Source organism: Oncorhynchus gorbuscha, linkage group LG23, assembly GCF_021184085.1.
Source record: "Oncorhynchus gorbuscha isolate QuinsamMale2020 ecotype Even-year linkage group LG23, OgorEven_v1.0, whole genome shotgun sequence".
NCBI lineage: Eukaryota > Metazoa > Chordata > Actinopteri > Salmoniformes > Salmonidae > Oncorhynchus > Oncorhynchus gorbuscha.
The window spans coordinates 34,993,585-35,014,463 of NC_060195.1; the positions used below are offsets into that span (position 1 = coordinate 34,993,585).

General features: G+C 44.9%; 2 protein-coding genes across 6 annotated transcripts in view; both read right to left on the bottom strand.

The window, feature by feature from the left end:
- On the bottom strand, nt 1-6,521 carry LOC124010576 (EGF-containing fibulin-like extracellular matrix protein 2). Its single transcript, XM_046323182.1, has 10 exons — nt 6,385-6,521; nt 6,019-6,067; nt 5,678-5,890; nt 4,468-4,590; nt 3,563-3,679; nt 3,323-3,442; nt 2,917-3,036; nt 2,591-2,717; nt 1,241-1,436; nt 1-986 (listed from the first exon to the last, which is right to left on the bottom strand). The coding sequence occupies exons 1-10, from the start codon at nt 6,472-6,474 to the stop codon at nt 825-827; spliced, it is 1,317 nt and encodes a 438-aa protein (XP_046179138.1). The 5' UTR covers nt 6,475-6,521; the 3' UTR covers nt 1-824.
- Nucleotides 6,483-20,879, bottom strand: part of LOC124010577 (acidic fibroblast growth factor intracellular-binding protein B-like) — a 22,654-nt gene continuing 8,257 nt past the window's right edge. For 2 of the 5 annotated variants that reach the window (XR_006834471.1, XR_006834472.1), the window contains exons 5-12: nt 18,910-19,010; nt 18,674-18,807; nt 18,416-18,524; nt 18,170-18,233; nt 17,800-17,886; nt 17,534-17,631; nt 13,030-13,201; nt 6,483-6,622 (exon numbers count right to left, since the gene is read on the bottom strand). Coding sequence is in view for 3 of the 5 variants with exons in the window: in XM_046323183.1 (XP_046179139.1) it covers nt 15,951-16,020; nt 17,534-17,631; nt 17,800-17,886; nt 18,170-18,233; nt 18,416-18,524; nt 18,674-18,807; nt 18,910-19,010 (663 nt within the window). In the remaining 2 variants the exon portion in view is untranslated. Of the gene's footprint in view, nt 6,623-13,029; nt 13,202-15,462; nt 16,021-17,533; nt 17,632-17,799; nt 17,887-18,095; nt 18,234-18,415; nt 18,525-18,673; nt 18,808-18,909; nt 19,011-20,879 lie in introns of those variants that run through there. The other 3 variants (XM_046323184.1, XM_046323183.1, XM_046323185.1) reach the window with 3 other exon arrangements.

Consider the following 20,879-nt stretch of genomic DNA (forward strand, 5'->3'; position numbering starts at 1 on the left):
TTAAAATGTATATCGTTTTATTTTGTATCAGCTTCCTGGACCAAAATTACAACAAAATCATTAATGTGACAAATCTACAAATGATGAGTGAGTGAGTGTGTGAGAGCTTCAGCACTAATACTAGCTATGATTTAGGCGAGAGATGGATGCAGGAGAGACAGGGTGGATGAGGAGGTTGGATCTGAGTGGTTATTGAGTCGTGTCCACGGACGATAAGGATAGAAAGGCTGAGGAATGAGAGTAGCATGAAAACACAGGCGTGAGAATGGGCCTGCTCAAAGCAAGAGAATGACAGAGACGGGATGAGAATGATGAAATAACGTGTTGTTGTTCTTTATCTTCAAATGCAGGGTGTTTCTGAAACGTGACAGGGGTTCGTACTAAAGGTTACTAGGGCAATTGTCCCCATTCGGCTCAAAGGACCAAGACAAACGAGCAGCGTGGAGCAGTCGGAAAATATACTTCAGGAGACTTCAGCTAAGAGGCAGGGAACAAAAATGGACGGTGTGTGGGCTGGGGGAAAATTCACGTCGTCGTATTGATGTTTATCAGTCACACGTTATCCATAAAGTATTCATTTTTCGAAATGTCTCTTTACCTCACTCTATCTCAGCTTCCCCAGAGGGTTGTGATTTGAGTTGTGTGTTTCCTTTGCAGGTCATGTAGTAGGAGAAGCTAACAAACGTCTGACATCATGTCACAATATCTGACTGTTCTGTTTATGACCCCTTTCAATTCTAGATTGTTCTGTGTGTCCTATTTCTCCTCTCTTGTATCTCGACTGTATGTCTCCCCCTCTCTGTCTCTGACTCTCTGTCCTCCCTCTAGAATGCATAAGGCCCTACGTAGATTGAAAGTCGCAGAGCCGAGCTGGTCTGGTAGCTCAGGAGGGGGTTGACTGACACCATCTCCAGGTCCAGTGTGTACTCCTGGGGCCCCGTCACGGCCCGGGCTAAAACCAGCATGGCGCTGATGTTGTTGATTTGCTGAGAGAGACACAGAGATGATGGTGAGGTTAGTCAGGGTCCGTTCGTACAATCCTAGTCTAAAAGTCGAGCAAACGTGTCTTACTAAGTCCTGTTATGATGCAATGTCTCAAAACTCAATGCAATATAATATGTTTCTTGGCCTCCTCTGTCATCCTAAATTCACAAGTCTATCGTCATGTATTGACAAGGTGGATGGGAGGGTGACCCAGGCTGGTGCTGTACAGGGGCTGTTACACTATGGCTGTGCTCACTCTGATGTAGAAGTCTCCGTCGTGGTCTCCAGAGCGGATACGGAACGTGTTGTAGGCTCCGGGGTAGACGCTGGTGGCCTGTATCTGGAAGATGTCTGACGGGACGGAGCGCTCCGACGTGATGCTCATGTAGCGCTGGACGATAGAGAAGGGTAGGTCTCGACAGGCCGGCTTGGTCACAGGACAAACACAGCGACTAGGGGGAAAATCGCAGGTTTCAGTCCTCTGGAGAGATATATGAGTTGTGCCATAGTGGCAGTCACGTTGCATAAATCATCATTTCCTGAAATTTGACCTCATAAACTAGATGACTTGATGTGGTACTTTTGATTCTGTTTCATTTGATATTAAAACATAATATTTGATATTCATCACTAAATATTAAATATAGATTACGTCCTGTGATATGATCATGCTTGTCTGCAACCTGGACCCATGGGTAGATGTAACATAGTAAACTAAAATGCGGGACGCTCAAATTAGTATATGTTACGTTTGGTATGTTATGTATTAATTTGTGGATGTCCATCATTCATTTCATATATGATACGAATTACAATTAGTATGATATGTTATGAATTACAATTAGTTGTGGCTAACGTTAGACTTGGTGTTAGGTTCAGGGTGTAGCTAACATGCTAAGTAGTTGCAAAGTAGCTAAAAAAGTAGTTAAGTAGTTGCAAAATGGATAATTAGCATAAAATGCTGAAGTAGTCCTTGATGAGATTCGAACACAGAACCTTTGGGTTGCTAGACATTCGCGTCCTTTAGTTTTTGCCTTAGGTAACCTTCTATGTTATGTAACCATACCATACCAAACATAATACTAATTTGAGTGTCCCCTATTTTTGTTTACTATGTTACGTCTAGTCTATGAGACCAGCCTGCATGTGTAGATAAAATATTAAAAAGTGTAGTTGATAAACTCAACCACTAGAGGGCTATATTGCAATATGAAGGAGCATGGTGAACTATCCTCAAACCAAGATGGATTACATTCAACTGTATTTGAACAGTGGCCATTTCCCCAAGAGATTTTCTGAAGCAGTTTTCATACAGCCAAAAAATGCTGGGGGAAATGAACTACTGTCCACACCTGTTATCAATGTAAGACTGGTTTCAATCTTCTAACAGCATTCTAATTGTACTGGAACATGTTCAACTGAAAAGATCACAGAATTGGACAGAAATATGGAAAAAGCAATTGGCGCAATCTTCAAAATAATGTAAGCTATGCTCCATACAGAAGTTGATGATATGTTGAGATTTGTGACCAGGGCATAGTTTGATAATGGGAAAAAGGTGTGTGTGTGTGTGTGTGTACCCAAGTTTTAATAAATGTTCACTCACTTGTCAGTTACTTGGACGTAAGGGCTCTGGCAACGGTTGGTGTCCACACACTGACTGGCACCGTGGATATTCACACATGTCTGTCCTTCAGTACATTGGTGCTCTCCGGTCTCACACTCGTTTATATCTGGGGAGGAGAGGGATCGAATGAGGGCCGGAGAAAGAGAGAATTGAAATGAATCGAATCAATTAGAATACTTTATCGTCCACTAACAACGAGGACAAAGAAAGAACACACAGGCACAGTTAGCTGACAGTGAAGTGAAGGATGGGGAAAGGTGTTCAGAAAAACATTGAGAAGGAGAACAGATGGAGAGGGTGCTTACCCTGGCATAGTCGAGTGCCCAGCAGCTGGTAGCCTTCTGGGCACTGACAGGAGAACTTCCCGGGCTCATTGACACACTGGAACTGACACAGGTAACTAGAGTAGCTGCACTCGTCTATGTCTGCAGAGCGATGGAGGGAGAGGGAGGGGAACAACGTTTAAGATCATAGCACAGCTGTTTTAACCAAGAAACAGAAGGGCAGCTTTTAATAAATGCAAGAAAGAAAGAGTAGCTTTTCTTTTCAGATCAAAGCACTGCTACCAGACAGACAGACAGACAGACAGACAGACAGACAGACAGACAGACAGACAGACAGACAGACAGACAGACAGACAGACAGACAGACAGACAGACAGACAGACAGACAGACAGACAGACAGACAGACAGACAGACAGACCCTCTCACCATTGCAGGCAAAGCCATCAGGCCCAAGTTCGTAGCCCTGGTCACAGCGACAGAGGAAGGTACCATAGGTGTTATAACACCGCTGCTGACAGGGGGCGCCCATGTCACACTCATTCACATCTGGAAGGAGGAGGAGAGGGAGAAGTCTATCCGTATATCAGTCAATATATTTTCTAACATCAGTCTGGATAGCCTGGGACTCTCTGTATGTAGGTGTGTGTATATCTGACCACGCATTACCAATACAGGAGCGGTTGTTGCCAGCCAGCTGGAAGCCTGGTTCACACTGACAGGAGAAGGAGCCGGGGACGTTGACACAGCGATGCTGACAGTACCTGTATCTGCACTCGTCAATGTCTGACAACCCAGATGGAAGGAGAGCATTCAGAAACAGTTCCAGAGAGAAGGTGGAGATTGAGTTGACCAACCAGGTCGTTATGGTGAAGGAGACTTTGACTCAAGTGGCTTTCCTGGTTAAATAGAGGTCAAATAACATGCTACAATGACTAAGGAGAAGTTGACCTATACGGTGTATGTGACAAAACATATTAACATATTAATTGTGAATAAACTAAATGACCTTCCTGGTTAAATAGAGGTCAAATAACATGCTACAATGGCTAAGCTTAACCAAAACCATGAGGTGAGACCGCAAACAGCGAGTTGGTGTGACTAAGGTCAGTGGTTAGGCTGGTTAATGGGTGTCCTATTGGTTGTCTCTCAGGCCAGTGGTTAGGCTGCTTAATGGGCGTCCTATTGGTTGTCTCTCAGGCCAGTGGTTAGGCTGGTTAATGGGCGTCCTATTGGTTGTCTCTCAGGCCAGTGGTTAGGCTGGTTAGTGGGCGTCCTATTGGTTGTCTCTCAGGCCAGTGGTTAGGCTGGTTAATGGGCGTCCTATTGGTTGTCTCTCAGGCCAGTGGTTAGGCTGGTTAGTGGGCGTCCTATTGGTTGTCTCTCAGGCCAGTGGTTAGGCTGGTTAGTGGGCGTCCTATTGGTTGTCTCTCAGGCCAGTGGTTAGGCTGGTTAATGGGCGTCCTATTGGTTGTCTCTCAGGCCAGTGGTTAGGCTGGTTAGTGGGCGTCCTATTGGTTGTCTCTCAGGCCAGTGGTTAGGCTGGTTAGTGGAAGTCCTATTGGCTGTCTTACCAATGCACTCGGTGCCAACCTTACGGTAACCCTCAGGACACTGGCAGGTAAAGGCTCCCGGCGTGTTGATGCACTGCTGGCTGGGCTGGCAGTCGTGTTCATCTCTCTCACACTCATTCACATCTGTGTGTGAGATATGGTAAAACAACACAATGTATTTAGTCATATGGATGTTAATACGGTTGAGGCACCAACAGCTGCCCCATTTTGTTCAATCATTATTCCTGCCTCATGCATTCCCCATCAACAACCCCTATCACCCCGACTCCAAGAACAACAGGACAAGCAGCTCTTTCAACCAGTGGTGGAAAAAGTACTCAATTGTCATACTTGAGTAAAAGTAAAGATACCTTAATAGAAAAGGACTCAAGTAAAAGTCAATCAATCAAATGTATTTATAAAGCCCTTTTTATAAAGTGAAAGTCACCCAGTAAAATACTACTTGAGTAAAATTCTAAAAGTATTTGGTTTTAAATATACTTAAGTATCAAAAGTAAATGGAATTGCTAAAATGTACTTAAGTATCAAAAGTAAAAGTATAAATAATTTCAAATTCCTTATATTAAGCAAACCAAACAGTACAATTTTCTTTCATGTTTTTTTATTGATGGATAGCCAGGGGCACACTACAAGACATAATTTACAAACGAAGCATTTGTGTTTAGTGAGTCCGCCAGGGCAGAGGCAGTAGGGATGACCAGGGATGTTCTCTTGATAAGTGTGTGAATTGAACCATTTTCCTGTCAAAATGTAACGAGTACTTTCGGGTGTCCGGGAAAATGTATGGAGTAAAAAGTACATAATTGTCTTTAGGAATGTAGTGAAGTAAAAGTTCCCAAAAATATAAATAATAAAGTAAAGTACAGATACCCCCAAAAAGTACTTTAGTAGTACTTCAAAGTATTTTGACTAAAGTACTTTACACCACTCCTCTCAACACTCTCCGTCCTATAAAACTAAGAGCAGCTGTCCTCATGTGAAATCTCCACATTCCAGTACCAGCTATCCACCCCCCACCGACAAATACTCACACACACCCACACAAACTCCACAAACTCCCCAAACACATGCTTGATACAACCACCTGTCCCACACTAGTCTGCACTCATTCAGACTACATGCTTATTGCCCAATCACAAACAAGGCACACACACCTTATCCAGTCCCTTGCAGCCACCTGTCTACCCCCCCTCCCTCCCTACTCTCTCACCCACACAGCTGTCTCCCTGGGGCTCATAGCCCAGAGGACAGGGGTTGAAGGGCTCTCTGGCGGTGCTCTCCAGGTTGGTCCCAGGCTGGCTGGGGGGGTCTGGAGCTGGGATGACTGAGGCAGAACGGGGGAGGCACAGGTAGCCCCCGTAGTGGTTGAAGCACTTCATCTCCCCCTTACAGGCCTCCGGAATGGTCTCACACTCGTTTATGTCTGTCGGGGGAGAAGGAAAAGGACTGGAAGACAGGACTGGTTGCAAGTTGTAATGCTCTCACTCGTTGCTTACAACTGATGGAGGGAAGAGAGGAGATGGGGACATGAGGATAATCGAGAGCCATTACCTTTGCAGTGCTGAGTCTGAGGATCCCATTGATAGCCATCTGTGCATTCCTACAGATGGCATGAGACAGAGAGCGAGAGAGTCACATGCACTGAACAATCCAAATGACCTTTCATTTGAAGCTATTAGGTACATTTTAGATAATGGCTGTGTCACATTAACAGGAGGGTACCTAGTCATAGGCACAGAGGGGGAAAGACACAGCGGGACTCCAGAGTACAGCGGAGGTCAACAGGAAAGAGAGGAGCAGCTGCAGTACAAAAGGGGTCAAATTATCAGTCTGGTGTATGGTGGGCGGGGAAGACAAGATAGAAGGAGAGGAGGGAGGGAGAGAGAGAAAAAGAGTCCTGGAATACCCCCTCCTTACCGTGTAGGTGTCACTTTCTGTAGGTGGCTGTGAAATAGCACTGCGGAGGAACACAGACACACACAGGATCGCCGCACACACGCCCTGCATGCTCACGGACTGACTGGCAGATAGGACCGGATCACACACGTAAACACACACCCTGGCACAGCCGGCGGGTCACACAGGTAGCGGTGCCTCCGGTCAGGACGAGAGAAGCTGCCGGCTTGTCGTGGTGCTCAGAGCAGCGCAGCGGTATCTGGGGGGAGAGGGAGGGGAGAGAGAAAGAGAGTTACTTAGGAGACTCATTAACCTGGGTTGAGAAGAGAGTTAATAAACAACCTAGGTTGGAACAGCTTTCAATTCATCCACTTAATTAGATAAACAGAACACCGTGGCTGTGTGTTGACATCTAACACTTTTCTGAAGCCAGGCTCAGAACAGAAGTCAACACACACAACTCCCTTATGACTCAGACGTCGGTCATTATTTGTTAATCGAACACATTCCCCCCAAATCCCCGCCAGTATGACGGAGAGGAAGCCCGTCTCCCCCTGCTGGCGAAAGGTCAATATAACGACACATTCCATCCATCAGCTGAAAATAATCAAGTCAACCGTGTGGAAATCCTTTCATGTTAGCTCTCCATAGACAGCCCTCTGTTTCCCCAGACAGGCCCACTGTAACTGCACACACACACGCTCACACAACAAACCTACAGTATACCAAAGTGAGCCATTAAACACAGCGCCTACATCTCAGGGTATTGTCTATCAATTTCAAGACATTACTTTCCGTTTCCCCAGACGCCGCAAGCTCCGACACAGATTTCTGCTCTGGTCATCCATCTAAATCACCGTCGCTGTCTAGTACCGCAGAATCCATTATTGTCTGCCTCTGAGTCTGACATCGTTCATCATCATGCCTAGTGTGTTATTCTTCGAAGTGCTGCATATGGTGTCGGAGAAGCATGCAGACAGGACCACGCTGCTTTTCTTGACCAACCATCCTCCATTTAATGTTCTTGGAGAGTGGAAGCACAACTGTTAAAGTAGACCCTGTACCTAGACAAATAAATCCTCTATTCCAGCTCCCTCAGACAACAAAAAAAACAAACCAAGAGAAAGCAATAAAACATCTCTTGAGTAACCGTTGTTCGTGCAAAAACCGTCAGTTAGAATTTGCTCCAGGCAAAATAATATATGAAGAGGAAAGTTATAATCATTGCTTTCCTTACACGCACGCACACACAATGGTGAGACTTTTGTATGCTGTAATACTCAACCACTTGTCGCGCCCCCACACACACACACACACACACACACACACACACACACACACACACACACACACACACACACACACACACACACACACACACACACACACACACACACACACACACACACACACACACACACACACACACTAACCTCAGGGAGGCCAAGCAAGAAGCCACAGAGCAACGTGTGTACCCAGACAAACATGCTAACTGTCTTACATCACACTTCAAATGTAGCCTACCCTTCCTTCTCAAGCACCAAAACAAATGTTCAACTGAGTTCCCAGGACAACTATATACACAGTCAGTGCACCTGTCACAATTTCACAATCTTTCAAACACAAAAGTGAGGTATTTTAGTGGACCTTGCATCATATCGTCTTCAATAGGTCTGCATCGTATGCATGAGTATACACACACTGTACCCCTGAACACACACTGTACCCCTGGACACACACTGTACTGCTGAACACACACTGTACTGCTGGACACACACTGTACCGCTGGACACACACTGTACCACTGGACACACACTGTACTGCTGAACACACACTGTACTGCTGAACACACACTGTACTGCTGAACACACACTGTACCCCTGGACACACACTGTACCCCTGAACACACACTGTACTGCTGGACACACACTGTACTGCTGGACACACACTGTACTGCTGGACACACACTGTACCCCCGGACACACACTGTACCCCCAGACACACACTGTACCCCCAGACACACACTATACCCCTGGAGACACACTGTCCCCCTGGACACACACTGTACCCCTGGACACACACTGTACCCCTGGACACACACTGTACCCCTGGACACACACTGTACCGCTGAACACACACTGTACCGCTGAACACACACTGTACCCCTGGACACACACTGTACCCCTGGACACACACTGTACCCCTGGACACACACTGTACCCCTGGACACACACTGTACCCCTGGACACACACTGTACCCCTGGACACACACTGTACCCCTGGACACACACTGTACCCCTGAACACACACTGTACCCCTGAACACACACTGTACTGCTGAAAACACACTGTACCCCCGAATATGAGGACACGTCAAAATCCGCTTTGGCACTGTGGTTCTCTTATAGCGCAGGATAAATCTGACCTAAAACCACCAAAGAAACAAACTGTCCGCCAGTTGAGAGTCCGGTAACTCAGTCACCCAGACTTGTGAGCAGCAGGCAGACGTGGGTAGGTGCTGCGCTTCCGCCGCTGACCAGTGAGCACCAAGTGGTGGACCTCTGGAATGCCCGTGGCAAGGATGTGGGCTGCAGTTCCCAGTAGGGATACCCTGCCATCACGGTGTTTCTCAGAGTATCAGGTTTTGGGAAAGCCCCCACATGGTTCATGTAGGACAGCTGCTGCCAATCCTACAGCCTCTGGTCTCTGAGTGAGAGGATGGTCCATCACTCTGACAGTCCTCCACACGCCAACCACTGGTCTTTCCATTGTTTGTGATTCTGGTTACAACAGGTGTTGGTGAACAACACTACACTTGACATTTACCAGTGTAGCATTGTCTACCATGTACAGCAGTACACATTGTTCACAGAAATACAGTAATTACATGGCCCTGTATTTACTTGGATTGAAGGGGAAATTCTGCAACTCTTGGAGGACAGAGGATGTTGATACAGATGCTGTCTTTACTTGGTCCAGGTGCATTCCTTATATTACTGGCATCCAGTGGAGGCTGCTGAGGGGAGGACTGCTCATAATAATGGCTGGAATGGAGCGAATGGAATGGCATCGAACACATGGAAACCATATTCCGTTCCAACCATTACAACGAGCCCGTCCTCCCCAATTAAGGTGCCACCAACCTCCTGTGCTGGCATCAGTAGTAGTAACTTGAATCCACACTGTCAGCAGAATGACCAGGCAAAATAACAGCAGGGTCATAAAGAAATGACTTCATGGGGACTAGACAGAACACACAGCGAGACCACACACACAGAGCAACATACACAAACACACATAGACTATACACACGCATCTACACACGATAGACGGTCGGGTCTTGTGATGTGTATATATAGCCGGCTTTGATCCGTTCTGCTCCGTTGTGCGTGGAGCTGCTCTCTCTCTAGCACGGTGGCCCGGTGGGCTCATGCTGTGCTCCGTTCCCCTCGCTGCACTGAACCTGCCACCTTGCGGGCCAGAACCTCTTATATGTTATACCAGTAAACTCCTGTGGTGTGAGATTTCTCTCATATTGCCGGACAGTAGAACTACAGAAGAAAACATCAAACATAACAGTTCCCAATGGGCACAGGGCTGTAGTCTGATGGAGAGGGAAGCTAGTGGGAGCCAGGCATGGAGAGCTGGCTGGGCCAAAGTGATACAGTGGGCATCATGGGTTTACCCCTCTTGGATTTTTTTCACATTGGTCTACACAAAAATACTCTGTAATGTCAAAGTGAAAGAAAAAGTCTATACAGCTTAGAAACACCTTTGGTTGTGATTACAGCTGTTAAGTCTCCTTAAGTAAGTCTCTAAGAGCTTTGCACACCTGGATTGTGCAATAGTTTTTATTTCACCTTTATTTAACCAGGTAGGCTAGTTGAGAACAAGTTCTCATTTGAAACTGCGACCTGGCCAAGATGAAGCATAGCAGTTTGATATATACAACAACACAGAGTTACACATGAAATAAACAAAACATACAGTCAATAATACAATAGGAAAAAAAGGGGGGAAAAGTCTATATACAGTGAGTGCAAATGAGGTAAGATAAGGGAGTAAATAGGCCATGGTGGCGAAGTAATTACAATAAAGCAATTAAACACTGGAATGGTAGATGTGCAGAAGATGAATGTGCAAGTAGAGATACTGGGGTGCAAAGGAGCAAGATAAATAAATACAGTATGGGGATGAGGTAGTTGGATGGGCTGTTTACAGATTGGCTATGTACAGGTGCAGTGATCTGTGAGCTGCTCTGACAGCTGGCGCTTAAAGCTAGTGAGGGAGATATGAGTCTCCAGCTTCAGTGATTTTTGCAGTTCGTTCCAGTCAATGGCAGCAGAGAACTGGAAGCAAAGGTGACCAAAGAATGAATTGGCGTTGGGGGTGACCAGTGAGATATACCTGCTGGAGCGCATGCTACGAGTGGGTGCTGCCCATTTGCCCATTAATGTTTTCAAAATGTGTCAAGATGTTGGGGATCGTGGCTAGACAGCAATTTTCAAGTCTTGCCATAGATGTTCATGCAAGTTGTAAGTTGGCCACTCAGGAACATTCATTGTCTTCTTGGTAAGCAATTTTGCCTTGTGTTTTAGGTTATTGTCCTGCTGGATGGTGAATTCATCTTCCAGCGTCTGGTGGAAAGCAGACTGAAGCAGGTTTTCCACTAGGATTTTGCCTGTGCTTAGCTCCATCCTGTTTCTTTTCATCGTGAAAAACTCCCCAGTCTTTGCCAATGTAAAGCATACCCATACCATGATGCAGCCACCACCAAGCTTGAAAATAAGGAGGCAGTTACTCAGTGATGTGTTGTGCTGGATGTACCCCAAACATAAGGCTTTGCATTTAGGCCAAAAAGTGTATTTCTTTTCCGTGTTTTTGTTGTTGTTGCAGTATTACTTTAGTGCCTTGTTCCATACAAGATGCATGTTTTGGAATATTTAGTATATTTGTACACTTCTTTTCACCTCTGTCATTTAGGTCATTATTGTGGAGTCTCTACAATGCTGTTGATCCATCCTCAGTTTCCTCCCATCACAGCCATTGAACTCTGTAGCTGTTTTAAAATCCCCAATGGCCTCATGGTAACATCCCTGAGCAGTTTCATTCCTGTACTGCAGCTCAGTTCAGAAGGACGACTGTATCTTTGAGGTGTCTGGGTGGTTTAATACATCATCCACAGCATAATTATTAACCACATCATGCTTAAAGAGATATTCAATGTCTGATTTGTTATTGTGGTCCTTCTGTAGCTCAGTTGGTAGAGCATCTACCAATCACTGCACACATGACTGTAAGTCTTAAAAAGCGATAAATGGCATATATATAAATGGCATATATATTATTATATATATATTGTTACCCATCTACCAATCACTGGATCTTTGTACTTGAATCTGTGCTCGAAATTCAATACTTGACTGAGGGACCTTAAAGATGTTGTATGTATGGGGGGCAGAGGCATGCTTAATCATTTAAAAATCATGTCAACCCCTATTATTGCACACAGAGTGAGTCCATGTAACTTATGTGATTTGTTACTCCAAATTTTACTGAATACTTTTTCAACAACTACATTTTAGTTATTCCTTTTTTCTTTTACATTTGTAGTTTTCTTTTCACTTTGACATTATGGAGTATTTTGTGTAGATGGGAAAAAAATCCCAACTAAATCCATTTCAATCCCACTTTGTCACACAACAAAATGTGGAAAAATCCAAGGGATGTGAATACTGATGATATGCTGTAGTAACTAGATGAGATGACGTGTGCCAAGGGGGAGTTTGGTATTTTAATAGTTGACCCTCCTCGCCGTGCCTCTGTGCTCTCTCCTGAATCACTCTAGTCAGACCAGCCTTACTACTAATTTTGGCCTATGAACGCAGAATTCTTTCTGTCAAATGTTAGTAATTAAGAGTACATAAACACAGTGATAAAATGGCGCCCTGCTCTGCACAGAAGTGGTCTGTAAAGGAATAAGAAGGCCGTGTCCTGCCCTGTGATGTAATGTGTGTGTGTATGGGAGGGAGGGTGTGTACAGAGTGTTTAATGCCATTGGGTGGCACCTGTCTCTCTAGTTTGTGGTTGTCCCTTGGTGTGTCCATATGGTAACGTAGGCCTGTCTGCTCCTCCTCACACTAAAATAAGTCTTTCCAGCAAACAAATCCTGTACTTAGGATTTCATCCAAGCTGACCATGTCTGGCAGGCATTTCATGAATCAAGTTCGCAGGAGATATTAGTAGACTTTGCGATTGTGACATTACATAGTTGTGAAATAGTAGTTGGATCTGTACAAGAGTTTTGCAATACATTTCCATTTACAAATACAACTACTCTCTTACACATGCTCTCTGTCCCTTCCTCTCCCTCTCTCTCTCTCTCCCTCACACTCACGTACACACAGGGCCTTGCCACCTCAGCTCTTGTAAGGATCCAACTGTAGCCGTGGAGGTTGAGTGGAGAGCAATGGTGTAGCTGTGACGTGTCCTCCCCCTCCAGGAGCAGAGGGTAAGAGGCACGTTTTTCTTTGTGATGTAATACACTCACACGCACTTGGTTAATCTCTCTCCCACAATCACAAAGGCTCTCATAGACACACCCGCTCCCTCTCTCTCTTTCAAACCCGCACACACACAAAGTCATTGTGAAACATGGTGAACTCACAGGCAAGTCTTCTTCCTTTGTGTGAATTCGTCTTCTTCCTGTGATCTTCAGGTCCCTGGTTTGAGTCCGTGTAGTGCTGTTCTAGTCCCCTGGCGGTGGTGGTCCCTGATGTGGTGTGAGTGTGGAGAGCAGAAGTGGTCCCTCTATCTGTCCTGCTCCTGCCTCTATGGCCCTGAGAGAGTGAGTGGGCAGATCGACAGCTGGAGCAGCTGAATGCATGCAGGGGAGGGCGAGAAAGAGAGAGAAGGAAAGAGGCAGAGAGGAAAGAGGGACAGCCCATTCCTACCCCCCCTCTGGCCCCCTGCACTGCCATCCTCCACCCTCCCACTGACCCCCCTCCCTGACCCCCCAGGATGCAAATTCCTGGTCTGCGGCCCAAATTCCAAATCTGTCCAAATCGCAGGCGGAACAACAACTTGCATAGATTCACACACACACTCCCCCTCCCCCTGTGCCCCCACTCACAGGTCACACAACGCTCCTGGTTTCATTTAAAATCACCCCCCACAGCTCGCTCCCCCAATCTATCTATCCTTACTTCCCCCATCTTTTTCTCTTTCTGTACAGCCACTAAGTTTTCCCTCGCTCCGGTCCAATCTGACACAGGCAGATATTTATAGCTTGGGAGAGAAGTTGGTGGAATGTGGACAAAAACTAGAGCGAAGGAGAGAGACACAAGCCTTCTTGGAAAAGTAGTTAGCTTTTCTAACTACCAGTAAATATTTAAACTGGAGGTCTTCCAGACAGACATGTTTATATGTAGAAGCAAGAAAAGTTTGACCCTGAAGTAATCATCATCCATTTCTTCAAGAGGTTTTGTTATAACTATTGTACTACTAATACTTTTCCAACACATTTCCTTTGACAATTACATGAAAGCTGTGTACTCCGGGACAGCTCTACTACTGTATACAAACAGTGAAATATGTTCTTCCTTTTTACAATATTAATATCTTAGTGTCCATGTTAGTTATAATTTATAGATATTACATTTTTGCTGAAGTGCAAATCCATAATTGACATGGATATGAGCAGTACCATTATACCTACCTAATCAACGTTTCAAATCAAATCAAAATCAAATTTTATTCGTCACATGCACCGAATACAACAGGTGTCGACCTTACAGTGAAATGCTTACTTATGAACCCCTACCCAACAGTGCAGTTTCAAGAAATACAGATAACAATAAGAGATATTGATGTGTGTGGGGGGGTGTGACAGCTGCTCTTACCCAACCCCCAGTGGCCACACATAGACACACAGCTTACTACTGGCTTCTCATATTATAATCCACTCAGGTTTAATTTACTATGCAGATGTATTCCAAAATAGTCTGTCTTCACCCATATTCATCCATGCTGGGATGAGATTCTCGCCACTTTCTTGGCATGTTCAAGCTGTGAAATATCTAATAAATAAATAATAAAATAAATAAGGGCACAAATAAGGGCACTGCGTTCATCCACCTCTGGCCTGCTCGCCTCCCTACCACTGAGGAAGTACAGTTCCCGCTCAGCCCAGTCAAAACTGTTCGCTGCTCTGGCTCCCCAATGGTGGAACAAACTCCCTCACGACGCCAGGACAGCGGAGTCAATCACCACCTTCCGGAGACACCTGAAACCCCACCTCTTTAAGGAATACCTAGGATAGGATAAAGTAATCCTTCTCACCCCCCCCCTTAAAATATGTAGATGCACTATTGTAAAGTGGCTGTTCCACTGGATGTCATAAGGTGAATGCACCAATTTGTAAGTCGCTCTGGATAAGAGCGTCTGCTAAATGACTTAAATGTAATGTAAATGTAATCTAAGTGTTATATTGGACCAAACAGGTCTCTACCCCTACAGCTGCAGTCAGTTTTTAAAATCAGAGTAATTTGCATCTGACATTCTAACAAACAAGCACTCACAGCATACGCACAAACACACACCCTCAATATCTGCAATACAATCAGGGCCAAGAGACCGTCGGTATAAAATGAGTTGACTTTATTTATACCTAACAAAAATATAAATGCAACAATTTCAAAGATTTGACTAAGTATTAGTTTATAGAAGGAAATCAGTCAATTGAATTCAATTCATTAGGCCCCAATCTACGGATTTCACATGACTTTGCAGGGGCACAGCCATGAGTGGGCATAGGCCCACCCACTTGGGAGCTAGGTCCACCCACTCGGGAGCCAGGCCAAGCCAATCAGAATGAGTTTTCCCCCACAAAAGGGCTTTATTAAAGACAGAAATAATCCTCAGCACCACCCTACCCTTCCTCAGACGATGCCGCAGGTGAAGAAGCCGGATGTTGAGGTCCTGGGCTGGCGTGGTTACACGTGGTCTGCAGTTGTGAGGCCGGTTAGAGGCGGCTTATGGTAGAGAAATTAACATCTAATTCTCTGGGAATAGCTCTGTTGGACATTCCTACAGTCAGCATGCCAATTGCACACTCCCTCAAAACTTAACATCTGTGGCATTGTGTTGTGTGACAAATGGCACCTTTTATTGTCCCCAGCAAAAGGTGCACCTGTGTAATGATCATACCGTTTAATCAGCTTCTTGATTAATTATCTGGCAAAGGAGAAAAGCTCACTAACAGGGATGTAAACAAATTTGTGCACAAAATTTGAGACAAACACTTTACATGTTGCGTTTATATTGTTGTTCAGTACACAACACAGATGATATGATATGCAAGACGACATTGCAGAGTAGGGTGTCAGAACAGACCGAGGAGTGAGAGGGAAAAGAGGAAGGAAAGTAAACAAAGCAGCAGAAAGACAAAGAAATGAGAAATGTGGGCACTAGGATTGGAGGAAAACATCTGACAGAGGGAGCGGAGGATTTATATGACGACTTCAGAGGAGAAAAAAAAACAACATGACTCGGATATAAAGAGGACAGGAAGTTGAGCGAGGCAACATCTCAGTCATGGTACATTTTGAGGATGCAGCTTTTGATCACTCCCATGTACCTGTCCCACACTACCTGGTGTCTGAGAGAGAAAGAGAGAGAGAGAGAGAGAGAGAGAGAGAGAGAGAAAGAGAGATATGTGGAACGTGTAAAACTCAAGACAAATTCTCATTATGAGAGCTAGCCAAGTTCCATAATATGGAGCGATCTTTGCTTATTCAGTTTAATGAGAGGCCTATTATAATATAGTTGTCTGATAAATATGTATTTATTGAGTGTGTCGTGGTGCAGAGTTGTGTAAACTTAACCACATTCCAGAGTGGCTGTGCGAGAAACAAGGTAACTATAGTTTAAGACACATGGAGAGAGATGCAGTGACACCCACTGGTGACAACTGGGATATGAAATACATATAATATGCAAGCACACACTAAAAACAGTCAGGCCCTTAATGCATGCCAGGCAGCATAATACACTACATGACCAAAAGTCTGTGGACACCTGCTCGTCGAACATCTCATTCCAAAATCATGGGCTTTAATATGGAGTTGGTCCCACTTTTCTGCCACAACAGCCGCTACTTTTCTGGGAAGGCTTTCCACTAGATGTTGGAACATTGCTGCAGGGATTTGCCTCCATTCAGCCACAAGATCATTCGTGAGGTCGGGCACTGACGTCAGCGTTCCAATTTATCCCAAAGGTGATCGATGGAGTTAAGGTCATGGGTTCTCTGCAGGCCAGTCAAGTTCTTCCACACCGATCTCGAACCTATTTCTGTATGGACCACACTTTGTGCACGGGGGCATTGTCATGCTGAAACAGGAAAGGGCCTGCCCAAACCTGTTGCCACAAAGTTGGAAGCACAAAGTCGTCTAGAATGTCATTGTATGCTGTAGTGTCTAACGGGCTGCACCTGAACCATGAAAAACAGCACCAGACCATTATTCCTCCTCCTCTAAAATTTACAGCACTATGCATTCAGGCAGGTAGCGTTCTCCTGGCATCCGCAAAACCCAGATTCATCTGTCGGACTGCCAGATGGTGAAGCGTGATTCATCACTCCAGAGAACACATTTTCACTGCTCCAGAGTCCAATGGCAGCAAGCTTTACGCCACTCCAGCCGACGCTTGGCATTGCACATGGTGATCTTAGGGTTGTGTGCGGCTGCTCGGCCATGGAAATCCATTTAATTAAGCTCCAGATGAACAGTTCTTGTGCTGATGTTGCTTCCAGAGGCAGTTTGGAACTACTCGCTTCAGCACTCGGTGGCCCTGTTCTGTGAGCTTGTGTGGCCTACCACTTCGCGGCTGAGCCGTTGTTGCTCCTAGACGTTTCCACTTTACAATAACAGCACTTACAGTTGACCGGGGAAGCTCTCTAGCAGGGCATACAACTGACAAACTGACTTGGAGGCATTCTATGACAGTGCCACGTTGAAAGTCACTGAGCTCTTCAGAGACTGCATGGCTGTGTGCTCGATTTTATACACCTGTCAGCAACAGGTGTGGCTGAAAAAGCCGAATGCACTAATTTGAAGGGACGTCCACATACTGTTATACATACATTGCATATACAAAGGTAATATGTTACTCACTTGAATGTGTCAAGAATGTGTGCAGAGTTAGTGTAGTGAGTGAGGAAGAGCCTCATGTCTCCTGCTGTCCATTTGTCTGACCGACACGGCTCAATAAACTGTGTGAGAGTGAGAGAGAGAGAGAGAGAGAGAAAGAAAGAGAGGGATTACACCAGTCTCAGCACAAAAGTCTATAGACCTTATTGGCCTGATAAGCCAGAGCCAGAGTTGAATATTCCGACTAAAAACATTCACTAATGTATATTACTAATGATTTACTTACATACCTTTTCCACCAGATCAATAAAGAAGTCTCTGACATCTTTCGTGTTGGTTAATTTGGCAGCAATGTTGACAAGGCCTCTGGAGAGATTCTATGGATGAAGAGAGAGTAGAGTTTGTTTCAAATAATTATCAAATAATTTGAAAAGGTTTTTGATACGGCAGTTTAGAAATAATTCAACTCAAGTGAACTGTTTGAATTAGACAATTGATGTGCACATTTGACTCCATATAACCATGGTTACCACACTTTCTATGGGCTGATTTACAGATTTTTGTAGTAGGCGGGACTGGACATCACCTTCTATGAAACTGTGTGGTCTGTTGAAGCGTTAGCAGTCCTGTTGGTTAACACAAGCATGTGTTGTCCCTCACCTTGAAGTTGGCTTCCATCTCATTAAATGCTTTGGTCTTCCCCCGGAGAGCCGTGCACACCAAACTGAGTGGGGCGGAGGGAATGACAGAAACAGGAGCAAGGGCATGAGTGATACTACTGAATATTGTCATTCATAATATTAGAACGCAAGCAATATACACAAAAAAATACGGAGAGAAAAAAAAAGTGAATTATTGACAGGAAACTACATCAGGCAATCAATAACTAATGGACCACACTCATGCCTCTTGTGCTGGTCCAGCAGATCCTTGTCAGTAATTAAAATCTTCAGTTCCTTTAGATCTTGTAAGAACTCCTTCTCAAGATCCACATCCATGTCTTCCACCATGTTATCTGAGAAGACAAACTACTTCAGACATCTGATATTGCCGTATTAGGTAACAGTGCTGTGACAGTAAAAAAAAAAAAACATAACTCCAATTAATGCAGGCCTCAGGAATGATTGCAGTGCACAACTGCAGGTCAATTGATTAGGGACTCACCCAATGCTCCCACGGTCCAGTTGCTGATGAGCTGCCCTGCACAGAAGGCAAAGTCCTGGAATGTAAGATAATGCAGCTTCTTCTTCCCCGTCTCAAAGCGATTGTTGGCAAAGAAAACAATGGCAGCGTAATCCCTGAGAAGAGGAGATGCAGGGGAGTTTTTTTTTTAAAGAGGTCAAAGTGTACAAAATAAATGACAAAATTATATCAAATTGAATAGTAAATTCTACTTTTACCTGGCCAGCTTGTCAGAGAGAAGGAAGTGCTGACGAATGTTTTCCACCAGGGGTCCCTTCAGTTCCTCCACAACTTTGAATACACGCTTGAAGTTATCAAACTGGGAGAAAAGGGGATCATTCAGAAAAGGTTTAGTGTGCATGTGAAAAACAGTGACACTTGCATTTACATTTACATTTAAGTCATTTAGCAGACGCTCTTATCCAGAGCGACTTACAGGTCTTAGAACTACAGTGTCTCGTGCTCTGTAGCTCATATAATCTGTACAGGCAGGACGGTCTCACTAATGTTGAGCTGAGCTGTGTTAGCATATTCCCTTATTCTGTGAGTGGCGTACAGTACCAGTCAAAAGTTGACACCTACTCATTCAAGGGCTTTTCTTTATCATTAATATTTTCTACATTGTAGAATAATAGTGACAACATCAAAACTATGAAATAAACCTCCCCCCCCCACAAAAAAGACAAACAAAAAGTGTTAAACAAATCTAAATAGATTTTATTTTTGAGTTTCTTCAATGCAGCCACCCTTTGCCTTGAAGACAGCTTTGCACACTTTTGGCATTCTCTCAACCAGATTCATGAGGGAGTCACCAGAAATGCATTTCAATTAACAGGTGTGCCTTGTTAAAAGTTCATTTGTGGAATTGTTTTCCTTCTAAATGCATTTGAGCCAATCGTGTTGTGACAAGGTAGGGGTGGTATACAGAAGACAGGCCTATTTGGTTAAAGTCAATATTATGGCAAGAATAGCTGAAATAAGCAAAGACAAACGACAGTCCATCATTACATGAAGGTCAGTCAATTCGGAATAGGAAAGGAAGACCCAGAGATACCTCTGCTGCAGAGGATAAGTTCATTAGAGTTACCAGCCTCAGAAATTGCAGCCCAAATAAATGCTTCAGAGTGCAAAGAAACCCCTACTAAAGGAAACCAATAAGAAGAAGAGACTTGGGCCTCCCCAGTGGTCTATGGCTAGCTATGCCACTAGAGATTCTGAGTTAAAGTCCAGGGTCTGTCGCAGCCGGCCGCAACCAGAAGACCCACGGGGCGGCGCATAATTGGCCCAGTGTCGTACGGGTTAGGGGATGATTTGGCAGGGATGTCCTTGTCCCATCACGCACTAGTGACTCCTGTGACGGGGCGGGCACAGTACACGCTGACCCGGTCGCCAGGTGTATGGTATTTCCTCTGACACATTAGTGTGGCTGGCTTCCGAGTTAAGTGGGCATTGTGTCAAGAAGCAGTGCGGCTTGGTTGGGTTGTTTCGGAGGACGCACGGCTCCCGACCTTCGTTTCTCCCGAGTCCATAGGGAAGTTGCAGCAGTGAAACAAGACTGTAATGACCAATTGGACATCATGAAATTGGAGAGAGAAAAAAAAGAAGAAGAGACTTGTTTGGGCCAAGAAACACGAGCAATGGACATTAGACCTGTGTAAATCTGTCCTTTGGTCTGATGAGTCCAAATTTGAGATTTTTGGTTTCAACCGCCTTGTGAGACGCAGAGTAGGTTAACGGGTGATCTCTGCATGTGTAGTTCCCACTGTGAAGCATGGAGGAGGTCTGATGGTGTGGGTGTGCTTTGCTGGTGAAACTTCTGTGATTTATTTAGAATTCAAGGAACACTTAACCAGCATGGCTACCACAGCATTCTGCAGCAAAATACCATCCCATCTGGTTTGTGCTTAGTAGGACTATCATTTGTTTTTCAACAAGACAATGACCTAACACACCTCCAGGCTGTGTAAGGGATATTGACCAAGAAGGAGTGATGGAGTGCTGCATCAGATGACCTGGCCTCCACAATCACCAGAATTGAGATGGTTTAGGATGAGTTGGACCGCAGAGTGAAGGAAAAGCAGCCAACAAATGCTCAGCATATGTGGGAACTCCTTCAAGACTGTTGGAAAAGCATTTCAGTTGAAGTTGGTTGAGAGAATGCCAAGAGTGTGCAAAGCTGTCATCAAGG

Coding starts and splice junctions, on each gene's coding strand:
- LOC124010576 (XM_046323182.1), bottom strand. CDS start 6,474: ATGCAGGGCGTGTGTGCGGCGATCCTGTGTGTGTCTGTGTTCCTCCGC. Junction 3,037..3,322: donor TGATGGCTTTGCCTGCAATG/GTGAGAGGGTCT, acceptor ATCGCTCTGCAG/ACATAGACGAGTGCAGCTAC. Junction 1,437..2,590: donor TACGTCCAAGTAACTGACAA/GTGAGTGAACAT, acceptor TTTTCCCCCTAG/TCGCTGTGTTTGTCCTGTGA.